General features: G+C 46.0%; 1 protein-coding gene across 1 annotated transcript in view; it reads left to right on the top strand.

Annotated features, from left to right (window-relative positions):
* Window positions 1-24855, top strand: part of LOC126992487 (glutamate receptor ionotropic, kainate glr-3-like) — an 83850-nt gene that overhangs the window by 19556 nt on the left and 39439 nt on the right. Inside the window, exons 5-6 of the mRNA XM_050851244.1 lie at window positions 9969-10064; window positions 17534-17692. Of these exons, the coding sequence (XP_050707201.1) occupies window positions 9969-10064; window positions 17534-17692 (255 nt within the window). The remainder of the gene's footprint in view (window positions 1-9968; window positions 10065-17533; window positions 17693-24855) is intronic.

Below are 24855 nucleotides of genomic sequence, written 5' to 3'. Positions count from 1 at the left end.
CAAGTTCAGAAGAGCAGTCATCAAGAAAATATCGATAGAAGATAGAAAGAGAAGCAACATTGCGGCGGAATGGGGTATATGTAGAGTTGCCAGCGAGCCAGTGTCACTACCGACCACGTCTTTTGGGGCCACGAAGCTAGAACTATACTTTCTAACATCGTAAATTACATGTTTCTCTGGGACATGTAATAATTACACTTCAATACAATAAGTGAGAAACTAAATGGCAGTTGGAATGTTCTCCTCATTAAAAATCTCTCTTGCATGCAAGCTCTGCAAAATCAAGAAGAATTGAACTTATAAAAAATATTTACATAACAATATTTGCTTAGTATCTGCTTACGGTGTATCAGCCTCGACTTCAGCAAAATTTATCAAGAGCCATTACGGCGTCAAGCAATTCGACAACCCCCTCAAAAAAATAAACACTAAGGGCCGCTTTCACAGTCGTTTTGTTTGTTTTGATCGTTACCAATGGCGCCGATCGACACTATAGTTTTCCACGTGAAACTGGCCTATGGGGTAGTGGCGGCTGCAGAGGAAGCGAGAGGTGTTGAGTGTGTGGCAAGGTGCGGGGCTAGGCTAATCCCGCAGCCAGTTTTAAGTGGAAATTATAAAGTGGCGATCGTCGCCATTGGTAACGATCAAAACAAACAAAACGACTGTGAAAGCGGCCCTAGGACTGCCAGGTGTTCGACTCTCCATTAGGTCCTTAGCTTCCGCTTCCAGCAGGCGATGACGTTTAAGTCCAGAAGTTGAAGACGAATTTTTAACACTGGAAGCAGAAGCCATTGTCCCACATGTTGATCAAACAACGAATGGTACGGTGCAGTGTTGTACCGCATGTTGCACCGAAAAAGTACCATTTGTACCACTAAATTTTAAAAATGTACCACAAAATGTACCACTTTCTATCTAATAAAAATATGATGGTTGATAAGGTAATATACAGAAAAATCCTTGATAATCAATGCGACAAGGGAATACATCCATTGTTTACTTCAATTTAGTTGATATTAATGACATAATTTTATTGTTGTATGAATATACAATAAAGTAGATGGGAGGTGCCTGCCAGGCGCCAGCCCATCTCCGAAAAAAAATGTAGAAAGAATACAAAAGTAGAAAAAGTTCATACACACACGCACACACACGCACATGTGTGTGTGTATATATATATATATATATATATATATATATATATATATATATATAAATATATATATATATATATCCACTAACTATCACTCCCTATGATTATATATGTTGTCTTGCCCTTCAATAGCATAATATAGGCCACAGGGCCGGTGGGAGCTGGCTGAGCTGGTCCACTAACTTCCGAATAATACAGTACTATACTATACTATAATAATAATACTGTCCAATTCTCATAGTTTGTAAGGAACAAAATAATCTACTTAACATATATATTTTTCAGGAATACAATTAGGAAAGGACCAAGATAAAATTGGCTTGATCATTTATCACATCTTTACAAAAGAAAATATTACCCAGTGTAACTTGAAAAAAGGAAAAAAAAACATTTAACTAATTACTAGCTACTTATTATCCTAATCAGTGTTCTCTTCTTCATCACTCTTGAATTTAGATGCAGAATGTATCATTTTCAGGCTTGGTACCCATTCATAACATGGCTTGGTACCCCCATCCATTTTTGTTAGCATTACCCCATTAACAGACTCTGCATTAAGGCGGTTTCTCCTATCTGTCTTAATCAGATTTACTTGGGAAAAGATCCTTTCAACAGTTGCTGTTGAGTGTGGTAACACTAGTAGAGATAGCATAAAGGCAGACAGGTGAGGAAATACCTGAGATTTGTCAGCATACTCTAAGGCTCTGACTTTATACCAGAATTGTACTGGATCAGATGTCTTTTGTATCTTGGTTGTGTGAAAAGGAAGATTTCTCCATTCATCATTCAAGATTAGGGAATATATCCATTAACTCAGTTAAATCTCTCATTGTTTGATTGATAGCAGTCTTAGGATCCAGTGCAGTAAGAAAAGGGATTACTTTGTTTATTACCATGAACCTTTCACGAATTTGAGTTGCTAGTTCAACATAGAAATTAAGGCATTTGACTCTAAACCCAGATACAAGAGATGTCTCAATGGTGGAACGAGCCTCAAGAAGCAATCGCTGAACCTTAGTACCATAATATATATCTGTTTCACTCAAAAAGTTATTTGGGTCATGAGGATTTACTGTGAATATGTCTTGGGTGTTCAGTACCTTTCTCTTCATGTAATTTGAAAGAACTGATCTGCATAAAGCACACACTTTTTCAAATGCATGGTGGATTTGAACACCTTCACTCTGGAATTCCTTGTTCATTTTGGTTACAACAGGTAGAATATGGCTTAGAAAACCGAAATACAGTTTATACACTGGATTCATCAATGCTCCATAGATTTTCTCAGCAGACTCTAAGTGGTCTTCCAGAGCAGCACCTTGAAAATACAAGGCATTCCACTGCTCCAGAATTCTGTCTACCACACACTGAACAGACAACCAGCGAGTCTGACTTGGACGTAAAATCCTGTGTGGCTGTATTTTCATGAATTCCTGGAACTGTTGGAATTCATTCATACGCTTGGGGCTATGACAGATATAATTATATATGTATCTGCACAAGTCTTCAATAACTTTAGGGAGCTTCAAACAAGCAGATGAACAACAAAGATGCAAAGAATGACATTTGCCGCCAAGAACAAATAAATTAGGAGACACCTGCTGGAGTTTTGCTTTTAAACCATTATCGTTACCCATCATGACAGCTGCATTGTCTCCAGCAAAACCAATCATGTTCCTAAATGGAATCTGATGCTTTTCAAAAATGGAATGAATGGTTTTAAACAAAGAATCTGCAGTAGCATCAGCCACATCAATTAGGTGGAGAAATATACCCTGCACAGTCTCTGTGTCATCATCTAGAACCCTAGCAACCAAAGCGAGTTGCTTTGTAGTTGATATATCTGTGCTTTCATCAACCAATAAAGAAAACCTTTGGGTTCTTAGTTTCTTTACAATTATGTCTAAACTTTCTTTGCCTATGCTATTTACAATCAAACCTCTAGATACAGTCCTGCCAGAATGTATATTTGGTGCAATTTTTGAGTCAGGATATGCTTTCTCTGCTGTCTTTATTAAATGATCCATCAAACTGAATGGGAGATTATGCTCACACAGGAATTTTAACTATAGCAATCTACTTTTTTTCACACTGCCCTTTCATAGAAGAATCTTTAACTAACTGTACTTTAATATCAGAGCATGTTGTCATTACAGAAGCTCTTGTCTTGTGATAAGTTGAATTTAGATGCCTATACAGATGTGACACAGTACCCTCAATAACTTTAGAACGAACTGAACAAAATGTCTTATCACCATGACTTTCAAAGCATTGTAATTTAGGGTCTTTCTGCCACTCTGATTTAAATTTCCTTGAATCATATTTCTTTCTTTTTACTTGAGGGGTCTCCAGGTCTTCAGGTGATTCTGACCCCTGAGCTTGAGGCACACCTTTCTTCTTTATACTTTTACCTGAAACATACGGCTGTGCATCACAAACATCGAATAGCACAAATAATAATAATTCTTCTGTACTGGTTGGCATGTGTTATACACTTCAAAAGCTCAGTGTTCATCCCTCAATGAGAAGCTCATCTGCAGGAAGTGTATACTATATATGGAAAGGAACATGACAAGCCAATAAGCTTTGAAAAATAACAAACGTACATAAAAGAAAGCCTAAGCTCAGGGTTTCTTTTTAAGTTTTATATTCAGTCAAGCTGAGTTTCTTGTGCTCTCCTTGTAGTATAACTCATTCAACACCCAGGCCTAGTATGTGCTTGTGCAAATATTCAGATCATCTTCATCCACAGGTATTAGACAATTGTCCACATTCTCGGATGAGGTGTTGCTTCTTAATAAATTAAAGTCTTGCCCTGTCTCCTATTTGTAGCTGTATGGTCTGAGTGTACTTGATATGGAAAGCCCCACTACTTGTAATCTTTTGGAAAGTAATCGATATAAGACAGAACATTAATTTCTAATTAACTTCTAAAATGAATACTATTTTTGGTGTGCTACTTGCTTTGAACGATTCTGATGTTAATTAAGATTATTAGAAACGTTCAAAACACCTAAAATGTATACAGTAAAACCTTTATAACTCGGCACTGTATAACTCGGTATTTGATATAATTCGGCAATGCAACGAAATTCAAAATAAATAAAATTAGAAATCAAACAAATAACGAAAAAACATGGAAACGATTCATGCATCTCGGCATATTGCCGAGTTTTAACCACATCCTGTTGTCTACACTCGGCATGCCTCACTCACATTTTCTTAGAACCTGTATCCACACTTGGGCCACCTGATATCACTCCTCAGCAATCTCTGATTAATCCCAGTATGCTGCAGAGTTATCGTCACATCTCCTATTTTATTCTCGTCAAGGCTTGATCGCACTATTCCTATATTTAAAACATGCAGTCTTACTCTTCCTGCTCGCTCCTCAAACACTCACGTTTCAATGTCTTAATTTAAGCTTTTACTGCTGCTGTGTAGTGCAGTGTTTTTAAAATTATTACTGTTTATTCAAATGGGGGGAAGGAATGAGAGATTTGCGTAACTCAGAATATTCAATAACTCGGCAAAGCTGGAACCCCTATCATGCCGTGTTATAAAGGTTGTACTGTATATATATATATATATATATATATATATATATATATATATATATATATATATATATATATATATATCTATATATATATATATATATATATATATATATATATATATATATATATATATATATATATATATATATATATATATATATATATATATATATATATATATATTTTTTTTTTTTTTTTTTTTGCTTAATTAACAGGACCCGAACGCTGGTCTTCCACATTAGGATGCAACCCAACACCAGTTTTAGTTAGTATCTACAAAGAATGAGCTTATTTCTTATTATTCTTGTCTGATACACATCGTAACATTAGAATGTTATCTATCCGGTGGATTACAACTATACCCAAAATTCCAAATATTACCTTTATATAAGCAACAGTCAGAGTTAAGTTGTACATTTTAGTAAGCATATACACCAGTGTAAGCCACTCTTACACTGACGTTTCCCTTTCATATGCTGGTATCAAATTGACACCTTAAAAAAAAAAAATCCATCATTGGAACCTGTGGTTTTCCCCTTTCCACTGTTTTCCTCTGCCACTGCTTGCTTAAGAATGATATTGATTACATATTACCTGACGGGTACTAGTGGCATTTTCTTTCACAGTCTGGTCATTTTTGGGAGGAACACATCCAGTACTCCACACGGCTGACCAATTAAGGTTTTGTAGTGGGAGCAGCACTCTCTGTCAGGCTGCTACTAGCAAGCCCTTATAGTAACGTTACATCTGTCTACCATGTTCATAATAGGTCACTACAACACAGTTTCCTTTGAATACCTACTTCTACTATTCTTGATTAGTCTTCATAACAATTATTCCAATGCAATAGAACAGCTTTCCTTTTCACATGAGTTTACCTCAAGTACAGATGATAGTTTATATAACTTGTGAAATAAATTATGGGTCAACTAACCAGAAAGTAGACTAGGTCCTGGAGAGGTAGACTGTTCGCTTACACGAGAGGTTGATGACTGTGGGTCATCAGGGTCAGCTTCCAAACTGGTTACTTTAGCCTCTGAGTCAGCCTTACCCCCTGAATGATTTAATAATATGATATATGAAAAAAGGTTGTACATAATATATATACATGGCAAGCTAATTGTTCAGCACACTAATTAGACGAAAATAGTTATATCAAACGAAACTAGGTCACTAAAACGGTCACCTCTGCATGTTTTACTGCCCTTGACATTTTCTTCTAAAAAATCCTTACATTACAATAGAACAAATTCAGCTTTCTCTTATCATATGGGTTAACTTCCCATATAGATGATAGTTTATGTAACTTGTGAAAGAAATGATAAAGCAACTAACCAGAAAGTAGACTAGGTCCTGGAGAGGTAGCCTGTTCACTTACACGAGAAGTTGATGACTGTGGGTCATCAGGGTCAGCTTCCAAACTGGTTGCTGAATCAGCCTTACCCCTGAATGATTAATTTAATGAGTCAGCCTTCCCCCCTAGTATACGAGTATGTAGCGTATACGTGACAAGTTAAGTGATCAGCACACTAATTACACGAAAACATATGTATCAAAGGAAAGCCTTAGCCTACTAGTCTGTTTGTGTGCATACTGCACAAAAAGTTAATCACAACATTTAATTATGATAGTCTTACCTTTGCCTTTCTTGAGCCAGTGTAAGCGAGACATTCTTCTTTTTCTATTAACTACCGTCCATTTCATAAGCAGATCAGCTGTCACTGAACTGTAGGGTTTTGTATTTTATTAAATTAAATTTTGTCCCGTTTAATTAACTATGATTGTCATTAATAACTCAAATTGTTTGGTGAGTATTCTTTTATTTACACACTTCCATACCACTACAAAGCTCTGTCAGTGGTATGAAGGAGTGGAGGTCGAGGTGGGCACGTCTAGCCCCCCGACAAGTGTTGGTCTAGTTTAATGGGTAATATTTTGCTACCAACTCCTGCTGGGGGCCTGCCACCCCTCTAAGCCCCTGCTCACTTACCACTAGCAGAGCTGTGTAATGTTGTGAATGTAAAACATTTACGCCTGGTGTGCCATAGTTTTTGTTATTAACTAAACAGAAAATGTTCATCATCAATAATAAATCCTACATCTGTATACGCACTATAATAATACAAAAAAATGACGACTGGCTATTTATATAGTCAAGGAAGCAGTGGACCAGCTAACAGTTGAGCTTGTCTTGAAAACTAGCTAGGCACAAAATGACGACTGGCTATAGATATAGTCAAGGAACCAGGTGCACCAGCTAAGAGTCTGGCTTGTTTTGAAAACTAGCTTGTCACAAAATGCAGTTTCACCCTGACTACCACGAGACATACTCATAATTATGTACTGCCGTGCCCCTCCCATAAAAGACACACTGGCTACTATATCAGTTGGTGCACTGTCACCATCCCACACACAACAATACACGCTATTACACAGTCATGGCCACCATCTTCTAATGTGCGCGCCCTGCCAAGTCGGCAGACAACGTTACATTAGCGCAATACGAAGTCTGCGGTGTCGACTTAGTATTATACCTACTTGTATGCAAATCATTTGTTCAAACATCTGATATTGAGACACGAATCAAAGTAAGAAGCTAAAAGGAATACATTGATACTGACCCACGCCACGCGTGATACCTCCCTCCAGGCTCTCCCCCTCCCCGTCTCGTCCCCACGGTCCCCGACTCCCCTCCCTCCCGACTCCGGTGGCTCCAATGACGCCGTGACGGTCACTCCCTGCCGCTGTTTCAACAGGATACCGCGACTGTCATTACGCCACTCGTATACAATGCTCAAAATCAATTAATACATGTGGTTAAGTTTCAGAAAGTATGTTTTCTTTTATTTTATTTTTGTAAATTATTTAAAAAAAAATCATTATTTTAGGATATTCTTCAAGCTAAACTTCAAATTGTACCGTTGACATTTAAGATTGTACCGTTCCATGCAAATTGTACCAAAAAATGGCCTTATTTTGGAATGTAGGACCACAGTACCATCAGCTTCAAAATGTACCATTTTGGTACAATTGTACCGCAGGTAGCAACACTGGTATGGTGTCAGTTGACGCCCTAATGCATTTGATAAATTTCGTGGAATGCGAGACTGATACACCCTAAGCAGGTACTCAGCAAATATATATATATATATATATATATATATATATATATATATATATATATATATATATATATATATATATATATATATATATATATATATATATATATATATATATATATATATATATATATATATATATATATATATATATATATATATATATATATATATATATATATATATATATATATATATATATATATATATATATATATATTGTTAAGATGTCCAATTCTGCTTGATTTTGCAGGGGGTTCTTTTGCTTTTCACACACACACACACACACACACACACACACACACACACACACACACACACACACTATTTCCACAATTTCTTTTTAATCTTTCAAAATGGCTTAAGAAAACGAAGTCTCGGAATCCCCACCTGGGGGGAGAGACCACAAATACCCCTAGAGCGGACTTCCCTTTCGACTCTGGACTCTTGATAGCCCTGCAACCTATTTTTCTTTATTAACTTCTGCAACATTCGCGGTCTCCGTTCCAATTTTCATTCTGTTTAACACCATATCTCCTCTAAACCTCACCTTCTCTTATGAAGTCTCCATCCATTCATCTTCTTTCACTGACCAGCCTGGTGAATAAGCCTACAACTTTGCTCTCCTCAGTGAACTAGAGAAGTTGGTTCAGCACCCTACACGCATTCCCGATCGTCTTGGAGGCACGCCTAACATACTAGACCTTTTCCGTATCTCTAACCCGACTGCTTACTCCGTCAAACTATTCTCTCCGTTGGGCTTCTTCGATAACAACCTTATTTCAGTATACTGTCCCACCGCTCATGTCTAGCCTCTGGACCCACATAAAGAGGCAATGCTTTTGGCATTTCGCATCAACTCGGTGGAACGACCTGAGGATGTACTTTTCTGATTTACCGTGGAATGATTACTGCTTCCAGGAGAAGGACCCCTCTGTGTGTCCCCAGCGCATCACAGAGGTTAGACCGAGATGTTTAACGTAGGTAATAGCTGAGTGTTGTTGAAGAATAGGGGATAGGTGTTTGGAAGATTGTGTTGAGTTGATAGGTGGAGAAATATATATTTTTGAGGCGTTGAAGGATACCAGGTTCCTCTTACCCCAATCAGAAAATTAGAAAATTGGTTATAGCCTAACCTGCATATACGCGAACGCCAACTCCGGCTATACGGGCATGTGGTAGGCTACCCAAAAGCCGACTCCGCACACTGGATTGTTTCTGTAAGAGATAATCCCGAGTATAAGAGGCCAAGGGAGCAACCGCAAAGTTTGTGGATTGAGCATGTCGATAGATCTTGCCATGAGATACGTAGGATGTGGGCCTACATGAAACGTGCAGATAATTACCCAGGGTTTAGTGTCGTAGTTTGTGCGAGGGAACGCGTCACCCAAGCGTTAGTATGAATACCATAATATAGTCTACAGTGGTTTGGTAATTGAAAACCAACACATTGCCAACATTTTGAGTAGTTATAATTTTTCGATGTTCGATATCATTTTAACCAATGTTATGACAATTACCATTATTAATAAAAATCCATGTAATAACGTATCTAACAATGAAATAAATACCAATTAAGTTCTTACTGAACTGCAATCCCTTAACGTAATTAATGTCCAGGATCAGACAGTATTTATCATACACAAATTAATAACAGAAACGATAATCAACTATCTCATATCCTTCTTAACAAAAATGCATAGTCCATTCTGACTGAAAGACTGATAAGGCCACACCAGCCTATGGACAGTAAAACACCGGATTATTACAGGCCCGTCAGTCAGACCTCAGCAGATTGTAGGCTACTTGAGAGCCTAATTATTGACAAAATGTGAGCTAACTAGAGAGTTACTAATTTACGATTCATATGCTTCCGACATACATCTCAGTTATGAGGTAACAAAACCACAGGACTTAGTATGTGTTCATTACAAAAATCGTTCGATAAAGTGCAGCGCCATAACGTGCTTTACAAAATCAAACAACTATACGATACGATATAAACAGCCATACGATTTATGTGTTCTGAAATAGAAAAATGTTAATCTAAGTAAATCTCTCTCTCTCTCTCTCTCTCTCTCTCTCTCTCTCTCTCTCTCTCTCTCTCTCTCTCTCTCTCTCTCTCTTTCGCAGGTGAATCTTCCTTTCAACAACTTGGAGGAAATGGTAGCGCAGGACGAAATGCCATTCATACTGATGGGCGGCAGCGTTGTCTACAATACACTCAAGGTTTGATTATTGGAGGCCATCTGCGCAATATAAAGTGAACTATCTTATGACCTTTTTGAAGACGAGTCGGGCATATGTTAGAACTCTGGGAATTATTCAAAACATACTTTTCCAAGAAATCAACAAATACCTCGCGTGACTACACCACACTACATTCACACAACATACACACCTTTTCCCAAAATTTAAAATGGCACATAAACGAACTGCCTCGGAATCCCCGCCTGGGGGGGGGGGGGTCATAAATTCCCCCAGGAAGGACTCCCCTTCTGGCTGGCGACTTGAGAGACGTCCTGATAACTCCTCGCACCCCCTTATCAATTTCTGCAACATTCGTGGTCTTAGTGAGTTAACTAACTTCCATTCTGTGGAACACCATCTCTCCTCCTCTAAACCTCACCTTCTCTTCCTCACCGAAACACAGATTTCTGAGGCTACTGACAGCAATCTCTACTCTGTTCCCTCCTACTATCTCTATCCTAATTTTCAATCCAAAACTGAACGTTACGCCTACGTGCGTAACGACATCACTTGCTCTCGTGCCCACGACCTTGACTCTTCTGAATTTTCCACCATCTGGCTAAGACTTCATTGTCATTCTATTACTAAATACATCTGTGCTGTTTATCTCTCACCTAACTCTACTAACTTTGTAAAATTCTTTAAATAGTTGAACTCCAAAGTGGAGCACATCTTGACTCAATCTCCCTTCGCTGAAATCTCCATCTTGGGAAATTTCAATGTTCACCACCAGCTTTGGCTTTTATCCTCTTTCACTGACCAGCCTGGTGAACAAGCCTACAGTTTTGCTCTCCTCAGCGATGTAGAGCAGCTGGTTCAGCACCCTACACGTATTCCCGACCGTCTTGGAGACAGGCCCAACATTCTAGACCTCTTCCTTACCTCTAATCCTTCTGCTTACTCTGTCAAACTGTTCTCTCCGTTGGGCTACTCCGATCACAACCTTATTTCTGTATCCTGTCCTATCGCTCCTGTACATCCTCTGGACCCACCGGAGAGGCGATGCTTCTGGCATTTTGCTTCAGCTCGGTGGGACGACCTGAGGATGTTCTTTTCCGATTTCCCGTGGAATGACTACTGCTTCCAGGAGAGAGACCCCTCTGTGTGTGCCCAGCGCATCACAGAGGTGATTGTCTCTGGAATGGAAGCATACATTCCACGTACTTTCTCTACTCCTCATGCTAAAAAGCCTTGGTTTAATCATGCTTGTTCTCGTGCTATTAAAGATAGAGAGGCAGCTCACAAAAGGTACCAAAGCCTTCGCACACCTGCTAACCATGATCTTTACATTTCTGCCCGGAATCGTGCCAAATCTATTCTTCGACTTACCAAAACCTCCTTCATCAATAGAAAATGTCAAAACCTTGCTCTTTTCTAATTCTTCCCGTGACTTCTGGCACCTAGCCAAAAATATCTCCTCCAATTTCACCTCTTCCTCTTTCCCTCCTCTCCTTAACCCTGACGGCAGCACTGCCTTCTCATCTATCTCTAAGGCTGAACTCTTCTCTCAAACTTTCCGTAAGAACTTCCCCCCCCCTTTTTTTTTTTTTTTTTTTACATCTTGGCCTATTGCGCCGGTAGGCTTCTTCCCGGTGGATCCTGGATTCCTGATGGTCGGTCCAAGGCTTCTTCCCGGTGGGGCCTGAGGGTTGGCCCAGCCCGTTCTGGTGCAGGCGAGTGTTTATAGTGGTGCCATCTTGCGTTGGCTCATGCTGCCCTCCCGGAGCTCATCTTTAATCCTAGAATCTAGAGTCTGGGTTGATAGGTGGTCTTCTGGACAGCATGTGGGTAGTTTAAAGCCACTCGGCGGCGGCTGAAAAAATCTCAGCTTGGTGGCACCGGTCGGGAATTGAACTCGCGTCCTCTTGAACGCGGGACCGTCTCGCTATCCGTTCAGCCACCACCTCCCTGGACGATTCTGGGCATATTCATCCTACTCATCCCCCCTCTGACTCCTTTATGCCTGTTATTAAGATTCTTCATAATGATGTTTTCTCTGCCCTCTCTGGCCTCAACTCTCAGAAGGCTTATGGACCTGATGGACTGCCTCCTATTGTCCTTAAAAATTGTGCTTCCGTGCTGACACCCTGCCTGGTCAAACTCTTTCGTCTCTGCCTATCAACATCTACGTTTCCTTCCTGCTGGAAGTATGCCTTCGTACAGCCTGTGCCTAAAAAGGGTGACCGTTCCAATCCTTCAAACTACCGCCCTATAGCTTTACATTCCTGTATATCTAAATCTTTTGAATCAGTCCTTAACCGGAAGATTCAAAAGCACCGTTTCATGTCTAACCTTCTATCTGATCGCCAGTATGGGTTCTGCAAGGGGCGTCCTGCTGGCGATCTTCTTGATCTCTTAACTGATTTTTGGTCATCCTCCCTTAGCCGTTTCGGTGAAACTTTCTCTGTTGCGCTAGACATATCGAAAGCCTTCGATAAAGTCTGGCACAAGTCTTTGCTTTCTTAACTGCCCTCTTTCGGATTATATCCCTCTCTCTGTTCCTTTATCTCCATTTTCCTTTCCGGCTGTTCTATCTCTGCGGTGGTAGACGGTCACTGTTCTTCCCCTAAACCTATCAACAGTGGTGTTCCACAGGGCTCTGTCTTGCTATTATTCATCAATGATCTTTCCATAACAAACTGTCCTGTCCATTCAAACGCCGACGACTTCACTCTGCATTATTCAGCTTCTTTCAATAGAAGGCCATCCCATCAGGAAGTACATGACTCTAGACTGGAGGCTGCAGAACGCTTAATCCCAGACCTTGCTATCATTTCCGATTGGGGTAGAAGGAACCTAGTGTCCTTCAATGCCTCAAAAACTCAATTTCTCAACCTATCAACTCGACACAATCTTTCAAACACCAATCCCCTATTCTTCGACAACACTCAACTGTCACCTTCTTAAACATTAGATATCCTCGGTCTATCCTTAACTCTATTCTTAACTGGAAACTTTACATCTCCTCTTTCACTAAATCAGCTTCCTCGAGGTTGGGCGTTCTGTATCGTCTCCGCCAGTTCTTCTGTAGCAGTCACCGCTCAAATTCCGTGTTCCTTCCCCTCAGTGACAAGAAAATGGGGTGCTGCAAAGAGAGACTAAGATTCTCGGTGTTTTCATGTAATGTCCATCGTCACTGTGTCTGTCAGTCTGTCTTGTCGCGTCTTCATCGTTAACTTTCCTTGTATTCGTTTACCTTTGACTGTCCGTCCACGTTCTCTTGTTGTCCACCGTTACACATTGTTCCACACATACACCAACACTTAAATGTTAACCTACACAAACAACATTCACCCAAAAGCATACACAAACAAACACCTATCCTATGTGTTGTCCTTGTCGTGATGAGGTGTGTAAGTTCTGTCCAATAAAGTAACCCTGGCGGATATGACTTTATCCGTGAACCGATTAGCACTTAGAACACTCGCTACCACCAACAATTGGTGACCCTGGAGTGTTGCTATGGTTCAAGGTGGCTTATAGCCGGTGCCGTTTTAAGGGCACTCTCTCCTAGAGTGGAGGACCTGGGCAGGGTAACTTGTCCATTCGTCCGCCCTCTCCTGGGGCAAAAATCCTCACCTCCATTCGGGGTTCGTGGGGCTGAGCACTCAGGTCGGGAGAAACATTACGCCATAGGCGTAGTTGCCACCTTCAGGGTTTTCCCCCGCCCTCCCCTAGGCGCCTTCTGCGCCTTCCCCAGGCACCCTCTGTGCCTTCCCCAGGCACCCTCTGTGCGCCTCTTCCAGGCACCCTCTGTGCCTTCCCCAGGCACCCTCTGTGCGCCTCTTCCAGGCACCCTCTGTGCGCCTCTTCCAGGCACCCTCTGCGCCTCTTCCAGGCACCCTCTGTGCGCCTCTTCTAGGCTCCCTCTGTGCGCCTCCTCCAGGCATCTTCAGCGCCCTTCAGGCATCTTTTGTGCCCCATGGTGCTTCTCCCGGCGCTCACCCACCCCGACCCTTCCTCCTCCCTGCTTTTCTGCTGGTCCGGCGACTGAGACACGCACATCGTGTGACACACTACACAGACTCAGTGAACATTCAAATACAGTGCGACATATTACTGAGACACACAGTGCCACACACTCAGTGTACACGCCACACACAGACTCATTGTACACGCCATACAGACAGTGTATACGCCACCACACATCGCAGACTCAGTGTACACGCAGACACAGTGTGACACCCCACTGGGATTACTAGCTGCCCCCTGGATTAACCACCGCCTCCTGGATCCACCACCGCCGTCTTGGATTATCCTACACTTGTGGATCCTTGTGTATAGTGCAGTGTGTCCAGCAACAGTTCAGTGCAGCACGTCCCCAGCAACAGTTAGTGTCACAGTGTTACCCACTAAGCGTACAGTGTTACAGTGCCTTTTTGAACACTGGTTCACTCCCCGAGCCACAGAGGCCCCTGGCACGTGCCAGCGCCTACAGTACACGCAGTTCGTTTTACTCTCACGGACTGCCGCGGCTCCTGGCACATGCTAGCGCCCCTAACTTTTCAATTCGCTGTGGCCCCCGGCTCGCTGGCATCTAGCGCCTTCCCACGCAGTCATTCGACGCCCTCACGGACTGCCAGACTTGCTGGGAACCGGGACCAATACAGGGCTCTGTCACGTAGGACTAGAGCTCTCCTGAGGAAAGACAAGGAGAGGTATGTCAGAGGTCTCGCTGAGGAAGTCGAGGGCCATTTAAATGCGAATGACCTTCGACCTGCTTACCGAGCCCTGAAAAAGCTCCGCTCCAAGTCTCCCTCGCAGGTGAGCGCTATCCGAATAGCTGACGGCTGCCTCGTGTCGGACATAGATGGGCAGAGGGCTTGTTGGACTAAGTACTTTGAGCAGCTGTACATGGCGGACCCTCCACATGAGCAGCTTCCAGTTGCTTGATTGCAGGTGGCGGATGCTGACCCAACCATTGACGAAAGCTCACCCTCTCTGGGCGAGGTCAGAGAGGCTGTGGCCAAGTTGAGGGGTGGGAAGGCACCTGGCACCTGTAACATCAGTGCGGAGCTGCTCAAAGCTGGATGTGAGGCCATGATCCGCGGGTTCCATGCGGTCTTGACTGCCGTATGGCAGTCCGGTACCATTCCTCCTGACTGGAAGAGGGGGTTGGTCGTCCCTATATGAAAAGGGAAAGGGGACCGCCAGGACTGCAACAACTACCGTGGTTTTACACTGCTCAGTGGGCCAGGCAAGGTCCTTGCCGACCTATTGCTGATGCGAATTCGCAGCCAGCTGCTGAAGCTGCAGAGACCTGAACAGTCTGGGTTAACGCCTGACAAGTCAACAACTGACCGTATCCTAGCGCTTCGCGTACTGGTGGAGCGCCGACGTGAGTTTCGACAGGGGATGCTTGCAGCCTACGTCGATCTCAAGAAGGCGTTTGATTCAGTGCATCGTGAGGCACTCTGGGATCTTCTGCGACTCCGTGGGATTCCTGCGAGGACTGTAGGTTTGCTGACTGGCCTGTATTCTGGGACAGAGAGTGCTGTAAAGTGTGTGTGTGTGTGAGGGGGGGGGGGGGGGGCTTGTCCAGCCTCTTTCCCGTGAATGCTGGAGTGAGGTAGGGCTGTGTCTTTGCTCCATCGCTTTTCAACACTTGTATAGACTGGGTACTGGGCAGAGTTGTGGACCAGAGTCATTGCGGAGCATCCATTGGCAATACAAGGGTCACCGACCTTGTTTTTGCTGATGATGCAGTAATCCTGGCGGAGTCGCTGGATGTCTTGGTGATGGCTCTCGAGGCACTGCACGAGGAGGTGAAGCCCTTGGGACTCCAGGTCTCCTGGGCCAATATCAAGGTATAGTTGTTTGGAGGCTTGCTGGATGAAACAGTACAGTCTGTTCATGCGTGTGGCGAGGACGTTGAGATCTCAGAAAGTTTCACGTATCTTGGTAGCGTAGTTCATAACAACGGTGAGTTTGACCAGGAAGTCTTACGTCGGATTGGTCTGGCCCACGGTGTTATGGACTCGCTCAACACGAGTATATGGCGTTGTCGATACCTGTACAGAAGGACAAAGATCCGGATCTTCAAGTCCCTTGTGCTCCCTGTCTTACTCTCTGGCTGTGAGACATGGACACTAAATGGGGATTTGGAGAGGCGGATTGATGCCTTTGGTAATAAGTGTCTACGCGGAATCGTGGGATATCGCTGGAATGACTTTGTGTCAAACCGGCGACTACTCCGTAGACTACATATATTACCTACATAGTCCGTCAACGCCAAATCCGGCTATACGGGCACGTGGCACGTTTTCCGGAAGCTGATCCTGCTCATCGAGTTGTCTCTGTAAAAGACAATCCTGAGTGGAGAAGGCCAAGGGGACGCCCACGGAGTTCGTGGCTTGTGCAAGTCGATAGATCCTGCCGGGAGGTACGGGGTGGGAAGGGGGCCTGCATGGAGACTCGCCCGGAGGGACCCCGGGCTTGGCGTCGTAGGGTGGGCGAGGTGACGCACCCCCCGGCGTATGCCCCCATTGATTGATTGATTGATAATTTGATATAGGTATTTTGTTGTGTTTCAGTACAGCTTAGATATATAGGCTACTTGAAAATTTTGGAAAACAAATATGTCTATGTGTGATAAACATGTACAGAATACTGGCATCAGTTATAAGTTCGTGACGCCATTTTACTATTGAATAACTTTAGTACCATATTAGGCTTATTGCCGAGCGACCTACATGAAAAAGTTATTTTTAACGTAAAGTGAATACTCTCGTGAAGTATTCGTATTTGTATTCGAATTATCAGTATTTCAGTATATTCGTATTCGTATAAATATGAAGTATTTGTATTCGCATTCGAATACACAGTTCTTGTATTCACCCCATCCCTGTTAGCAACTAATGGAAACTTCTTGGGACAACGAGATTGTGCCGTTTGCGAGGATGTGGTAACAGTGTCTCGATAATCACGTGACCGCCCGCACTCAGTGTTATCACATCCTCGCATTGGTATGCAAGGCTTCCTTTTGTTTATAATTTATTCATTCGTATTTTATTCACCTAAAATATACGTATAAATTCAAAAAGACTTAATATGTATTGGGGAAACGTACTGTGAAATCTACAGACATTTCCTACACATCGATATGAATATCCCTTCTGGTAACACTGGCTATCCACATTTCTGGGCTGCCCTACTTCTCAGGGCACTACACCTGCACCAGGAGTCACCCAGGAGTCCGGAGTCGCGGCGTCCTGGGCCAGGACGCCGCGCCCGAACGCTGGCCCGTCAGCCACCGCCTCCCCGGTGCTGTAGCCGATTCTTCACCAATTTGTCTTACATATTCTCGATATTTCTGTGGTTTTGGGATTCTTTCATCAATTCACAAATAATATTATTGTGGCCTAAAAAATGAGTTATTGGATTTGATAACTGAACACAGTTAAATATATTATTGGTGAATTTACATTAACTTTAACTTTACATAACAGGAGGCTCCTGAGGACTCTCTTTTTGGACGAGCATGGAAGCGTCGGGCAGGAGAAGCATGGACATATCAAGAAGGGTTGAAGATGATTTTACAGGATGGTAATGCCATTATAGTAGACAAAACCACCGTCCAAAGCATTCTACACACATCCTTCTCGAAGGTATGGAAAGTTTGCTTTAAGCTGTGTTTTCTACTGTAGATATTATGTGATCAGTGATTATAATCTGACACATAATAAGAAGTCCTTTGTGGTGAGGCCCGTGCCTCACTCCAACGATGATGCAGCACCAAATACATTTTCTCTCTCTCTCTCTCTCTCTCTCTCTCTCTCTCTCTCTCTCTCTCTCTCTCTCTCTCTCTCTCTCTCTCATATGTCAGCTATTAACTACTTGAAATTTTGTAATTATTATCAAGCATACGTCTAATAAATTTCCTAGAGTGCTATGTATATGCCACTTTGTAGGATCGTCGATGTGAATTGTATGAATTTCATAACCCATGACAACGTTGCTCTACGACGTTGTAAGCGGACAGGGATCAAGAATACCTTGTCACTTCCTTTCTCTCTCTCTCTCTCTCTCTCTCTCTCTCTCTCTCTCTCTCTCTCTCTCTCTCTCTCTCTGCTCCTGAATAGAGGTCAAAGGAGTGGCCAAAAAGAGAGGGCAATTTCGGGAGGAGAGGTGTCCTAATACCCTCCTCTTAAAAGAGTTCAAGTCTTAGGCAGGAGGAAATACAGATGAAGGAAGATTGTTCCAGAGTTTACCAGCGTGAGGGATGATAGAGTGAAGATGCTGGTTGACTCTTGCAGAAGGGGTTTGAACAGTATAGGGATGAGCATGAGTAGAAAGTCGTGTGCAGCGGGGCCGCGGGAGGAGGGGAGGCATGCAGTTAGCAAGTTCAGAAGAGCAGTCAGCATGAAAATATCGATAGAAGATAGAAAGAGAGGCAACATGGCGTCGGAATTTGAGAGATAGGAGACTATCAGTATGAGGAGGAGAGCTGATGAGACGAAAAACCTTTGACTCCACTCTGTCAATGAGAGCTGTGTGAGTGGACCCCCCCCACACATGATATGCATACTCAATACGAGGGCGGACAAAGCTCCTGTAAATGGATAGCAACTGTGAGGGGGAGAAGAACTGGCGGAGACGGTACAGAACGCCCAGCCTAGAGGAAGCTGATTTAGTAAGAGATCAGATATGAAGTTTCCAGTTGAGATTTTGAGTTAAGGATAGACAGAGAATGTTTAGTGTTGAAGAAGGTGATACCTGGGTGTTGTCAAAGAATAGGGGATAGTTGTTTGGAAGATTGTGTCGAGTGGATAGGTGGAGAAACTGTGTTTTTGAGGCGTTGAAGGACACCAGGTTCCTCTTGTCCCAATCGGAAATAATAGTAAGGTCTGAGGCTAAGCGTTCTGTTGCCTCCAGTCTTGAATCGTTAAGTTCCTGTGGAGTGGGTCTTCTATTAAAAGAAGTTCAGTAATGCAGAGTGGAGTCATCGGCGTAAGAATAGATAGGACAGTTCGTTTTGGAAGGAAGATCATCAATGAACAACAGAAAGAGAGTGGGAGATAGGACAGAACCCTGTGGGACACCACTGTTAATAGGTTTAGGGGAAGAACAATGACCGTCCACCACAGCAGAAATAGAACGGTCAGAAAGGAAACTGGAGATAAAAGTACAGAGAGAAGGATAGAAACCGTAGGAGGGTAGTTTGGAAAGCAAAGATTTGTGCCAGACCCTATCAAAAGCTTTAGATATGTCCAGCGCAATAGCAAAGGTTTCACCGAAACGGCTAAGAGAGGATGACTAAAAGTCAGTTAGGAAGGGAAGATCACCAGTAGAACGCGCCTTGCGGAACCCATACTGGCGATCAGATAGAAGGTTAGAAGTGGAAAGGTGCTTTTGAATCTTCCGGTTAAGGATTGATTCAAAAGATTTAGATAGACAGGAAAGTAAAGCTATAGAGCGGTAGTTTGAGGGATTGGAACGGTCACCCTTCTTAGGCACAGTCTGTACAAAGGCATACTTCCAGCAGGAAGGAAAGGTAGATGTTGACAGGCTGAGACGGAAGAGTTTGACCAGGCAGGGTGTCAGCACGGAAGCACAGTTTTTAAGGACAATAGGAGGCACTCCATCTGGTCCATAAGCCTTCTGAGAGTTGAGGCCAAATAGGGCATAGAAAACATAATTTTGAAGAATTTTAATAAGAGGCATAAAGGAGTCAGAGGGGGGATGAGTAGGAGGAATATGCCCGGAATCGTCCAGAATGGAGTTATTAGAAAAAGTTTGAGAGAAGAGTTCAGCCTTAGAGATAGATGAGACGGCAGTGTTGCCGTCAGGATTAAGGAGTGGAGGGAAAGATGAAGAAGTGAAGTTGGAGGAGATGTTTTTGGCTAGATGCCAGAAGTCACGGGAAGAGTTAGAGAAAGCAAGGTTTTGTCATTTTATATTAATGAAAGAGTTTTTGGTTAGTCGGAGAATAGATTTGGCACGATTCCGGGCAGAAATATAAAGTTTATAATTAGCATTAGTTTGAAGGCTCTGGTACCTTTTGTGAGCTGCCTCTCTATCATTGACAGCACGACAACAAGGCTTTTTAGCGTGAGGAGTAGAGAAAAAACGAGGAATGTATGCCTCCATTCCAGAGACAATCACCTCTGTGATGCGCTGAGCACACACAGAGGGGTCTCTATCCTGGAAGCAATAATCATTCCACGGGAAATCGGAAAAGTACATCCTCAGGTCGTCCCACCGAGCTGAAGCAAAATGCCAGAAGCATCGCCTCTTCGGTGGGTCCAGAGGGTGTACAGAAGCGATAGGACAGGATACAGAAATAAGATTGTGATCGGAGGAGCCCAACGGAGAGAACAGTTTGACAGAATAAGCAGAAGGGTTTGAGTTAAGGAAGAGGTCTAGAATGTTGGGCGGGTCTCCAAGACGGTCGGGAATACGTGTAGGGTGCTGGACCAACTTTTCTAGGTCGTTAAGGATAGCAAAGCTGTAGGCTTGTTCACCAGGATGGTCAGTGAAAGAAGATGAAAGCCAAAGCTGGTGGTGAACATTGAAGTCTCCTAGGATGGAGATTTCAGCGAAGGGAGAGTGGGTCAAGATGTGCTCCACTTTAGAATTCAAATAGTCAAAGAATTTTACATAGTTGGTAGAGTTAGGTGAGAGATAAACAGCACATATGTATTTAGTAATAGAATGACAATGAAGTCTTAGCCAGATGGTGGAAAATTCAGAAGAGTCAAGGTTGTGGGCACGAGAGCATCGATCAGCATGCCCAGGTACGTGAAGCGAGGGACCCTGGGCACAGGGACGGCGTCTATGTAGATGGGCGCAGGAGGGTTGACCTAACGAAACGCCAAGGCCTTCGTCTTTACTGGGTTGGGGACGAGGCCAAATTCAGAGCAGGAGGCAAGGAGGCGGTGGATCATGGCGCAATCCCGAGCTACGTGGTTGGGTCCGGAGGCGACGATGGTGATGTCGTCCGCGTATCTTAGGACCTGGACATTCACCTGGAGGCTGACAAGTTGTTCCACAAGGAGGTTGAAAAGCACAGGTCTGAGAATGCTCCCTTGTGGAGTCCCGTTCTCGAAGGACTTCAAGGCCCATGTTGTGCCTTGAAAGCATACTGCCGCAGTGCGCCCCTGGAGGTACCACCCGACCCAGCTGAGGAGACGGCCACGAACACCTTTCGCCGCCAGGATGGACAGAATTGCCGGAGTGGAGGCCATCTCGAAAGCCTTCTCGAGATCGAGAAAGACGGCCACCGCCTTGCAACCAACAACCCTGGACAAGAGAGTCGTCACGCAGTCCCGCGTGCCTTTGCCCCGGCGGAAGGCGAATAGGTGGCGGTAAAGGGGAACTAACGCCCACTCCAGACGGGAGTGAAGGACCCGCTCCATCGTCTTGCCCAGACAGCTGATGAGGGAGATGGGGCGGTACTGCGTGTTGTCCCCATTCTTCCAGGCGCCAGGGACGATGTGAGAGGCATAGGAGAGGTTGAACAAGTGGAGGACCTCAGCCTCCATGTCAAGAGCAGCGTTCCGAAGCATGGGATTGCTAATCTTGTCCACTCCCGGCAATGTATTCCGCCCCGGAATAGCGCGTAGGAGCTCATGTAGCTGGATGTCGGCGTCAGCGGGATGGGGCAAGCGGCAGGCTTGCTGGTACGCCAGCCATCTTCCCGGGTTATCCCTCCGTTGCCTGAGCTGTGCCGCAGTGGGGAGACGTGCCATGGCGGATCGTGAGGCAAATAGCTCGGCGAGCCGCTCAGCCTCCTCCTGCGGCCGGGGTTGAAGCGCCGGCCGAGTACGGCCCCTCGGCCAACCGAGCGAATCTTTCGCCAGAGGAGGGAGACTGGCGTGGTGGAGTCGAGTGAGGCACACCAAGCAAGCCAGCGCTCCTTCACCCGGTCGCCCGTCTCCCTCGCGATACGGACCGCAGCTCGCAGAAGGCGGCGAGTTTCCTCAGTGTTGGACTGGCGGTTGAGCCTTCTTGCTATGTTCACGCGGTGGTTTACCTCCTGTATCTCCTCGGTGTAGTACCACCTGTCCCTGTGGTGTGCCGTGGGACGCCTGGACAGGGGGATGGCAGAGTCTGCCGCAGAGTGGAAGGCGGCGACCGGGCGGGCCTCGGCAGCGTCAACAGCAGCAGGGCAGGGATTGTCAGCCAGGTAGGTGGAGAGGCACTGGCTGAATTTACCCCAATTAGCCCTGCAAAAGCTCCAAAGTGGAGGGCGAGGCGGGAAGACAGGCAGATGGATGGGGAGAGTGACCACTGAGGCGATATGATCGCTGACGAGGTGGTGGTGGAGCGACCACGCCGCGTCAACCCCCAAGGGCCCGGACACAAAGGAGAGGTCCAACACCCCACCACCGCGAGGTGTGTCGGCTCGCCAGTGTTAATTAAGGAGGGTTACCCGAGGGGCCTCCTCGAGAGCGGCAGAGCCACGCGCTGCCCCATCTCTCATGGTGTGCGTCAAAGTCCCCGCCGATGAAGGTGGGCTCCTCGCTGGCAAGGGTGAGCAGTTCCCCATAGTCTGGCTCCGCCGTCTGCCCACTGTAGACGCAGTAGAAGGTCAGCCGTTTCAGATGGAATGTGACAGCGACCGCTAATACCTCCACGTCGTCGCCGCAAGCCACGGGGTGACGTACTCGAAAACAAGGAAATGAATCCTTTTCCAAGATGCAACACCCACGTGTCCGACCGGCCACAGCAGGGAGGTAAAAGGCCTGATAGCCCCGGAAGGAGAGCACGCGGTGCTCCGGGAGGAATGTCTCCTGAAGGAAGTTGGACTTCCTGCGGACGCCACAGACATTCCACTGCAGGACAGTGAGGCGGCGGGCATTTACAGGGACGCCTTCCTCGATCGCGGGTCCCGGCTCTGCACCGGGCGGTTCGGTAGCCTGCCTGTGGTCGGGACGGCGGTGGCAGGAGGTGGAGCTCGCACCTGGGTAGGCTGACAGGTTGCGCCGGGAGTGGGCGTCGTCACGGGCGCGGAGTGGCTCGCATGCACAAAGGCAGGTGGCGTCGACGGGGCGAGCCCCGGGCTGGAGGGGGCGCCGAGGGTGAGGGTGGAGATGGCTCCCCGGGGGTCTGGGCCTGCTCAGGAAGAGTGACAGCCTGCTGGGTCGGCGCCTCCGGGAAGAGACTCCCCACCACCTCCTTCGCTGCGTCCGAGAACAATCTCGGCTTTACGCCGGGCTTGAGCACCGTCGCGATTATCCTCCCGAAGCCCTCCAACAGGCCCACCATCACCTCCCTCGTGATGAGAAGGCACCCTGGCCGCGGGACGGCGGGAGCCGCAGCGGGGAAGGAGCGTGGCTGGCGGCCGGCGGGCGGAGTTTGGGGAGCAGGAGCCCGAGGCGGCTTGCTGGGCACATGGCGAGCGGGGGCTTGGGCCGCCGGAGGAGGCGGCAGGCGGTGGGGAGCGAGCGGAGGGAAGCTTTCCTCGTACGGAGCCGGAGGGAGGGGGGGGGGGGGGTTGCAGACCGCGCCTGATGTGCTGGCTGGGGCGGTGGGGCAGACGGAGCTTCTGAGGGCGCGGGAGGCAGCTGGCTGCCCCAGCGGAAGGTGCCGGGAGAGGCTGGGCGGTGGGCGACGCCCCAGCGCTGTTGAACCGTGCGCTGCTTCTCCACCAACACACGCCTGTTGGCGCAGCTCCTGTTCCACACATGGTGCTCCTCCTGGCAGTTCGGGCACTTGCTGGTGATGGCCTGACCAGCTTTGTACTTCGTTATGCAGGGTTCACACATTCACCCCCCTGAGAGCAGGTGGTAAAACCGTGACCTCTGGCCACGATCTGACTGCCGGATTACCCATGTGGCGGCTGTACAACGGTGTACAAGGGTAGTGCGCCGGAGCGAAAACGACGTTCCCGGACCAATCCCAATCCCACCCCAAAGCCGTCCGGGGTGTGCGGGGCGGTTGTAGATATACTTTTTGTGGGCGTGGAGTGTTTGCAGGTGGCAGATGCTTTCAGATTACGGGGCGGGGCTGGCAGGATCTTTGGACCTCAGGTCAGGTAGGGTCAGGTAGGCTACGTGGGAAGTGACCTTTGAGGGGATGAAAATTAAAGAAAGGGGATTATACGACCTGATGCTTCGGTGTTAATTGAGCGGCAAGGCTACTTAGGTCATTAGTGGCAGCAAACTGATAAAGGCTGTCATTAGCCAGGTGTGTGTGTTTGTGTGTGTGTGTGTGTGTGTGTGTGTGTGTGTGTGTGTGTGTGTGTGTGTGTGTGTCCATCTCCACCGCCTCATCGAGGAGCGTGGTGGCGGCCTTCTTCCGTCCATTTTCCTGGGGCTGAGTGGCTACGTCTTGTGTCTGGGTAGCGGTACCTTCCTCCAGCAGGGAGGACTGGGGCTGCTTCGTAGCCATTTCTGCTGCTTCAAGGGCTAACTCGAGCTCGTCGACCCGCAACACGTGCACGGAGGCGTCAGAGCGCTGGGCCATGGTGATGTGCGCTCCGGGAGGTCATTGGCCCAACCCGGCAGCGTCCCGACAACATTATGAGGTCGGTAGGCGTCCGCAGCACACGTGATCAGACCGTGGCTGAGCGGCGGAAAGCCAAGGTTTCCCACCGGAATGTCACGGTTATTTCCGATGGCTTACCGACGTTCCCGACGGACTCCAGGTGCTAGCCCGGACCCTTCCCGATGCCATCCCGGATAGTCACGGCATATGACAGTTGTCGGGGTGAGCCCCGATCATTTTGCTCGCGCCAAAATGATCGTGAGACACTGTCGACTTCCAAGGTTTTCCCCGGCGGGGTTACGATGCCGCGCCGGAAATCCAAGGTATGTCAAGGTTAGTC

Source organism: Eriocheir sinensis, unplaced genomic scaffold (assembly GCF_024679095.1).
Source record: "Eriocheir sinensis breed Jianghai 21 unplaced genomic scaffold, ASM2467909v1 Scaffold474, whole genome shotgun sequence".
NCBI classification, from domain to species: Eukaryota; Metazoa; Arthropoda; class Malacostraca; order Decapoda; family Varunidae; genus Eriocheir; species Eriocheir sinensis.
This window is presented reverse-complemented; position numbering and strand designations above follow the sequence as displayed.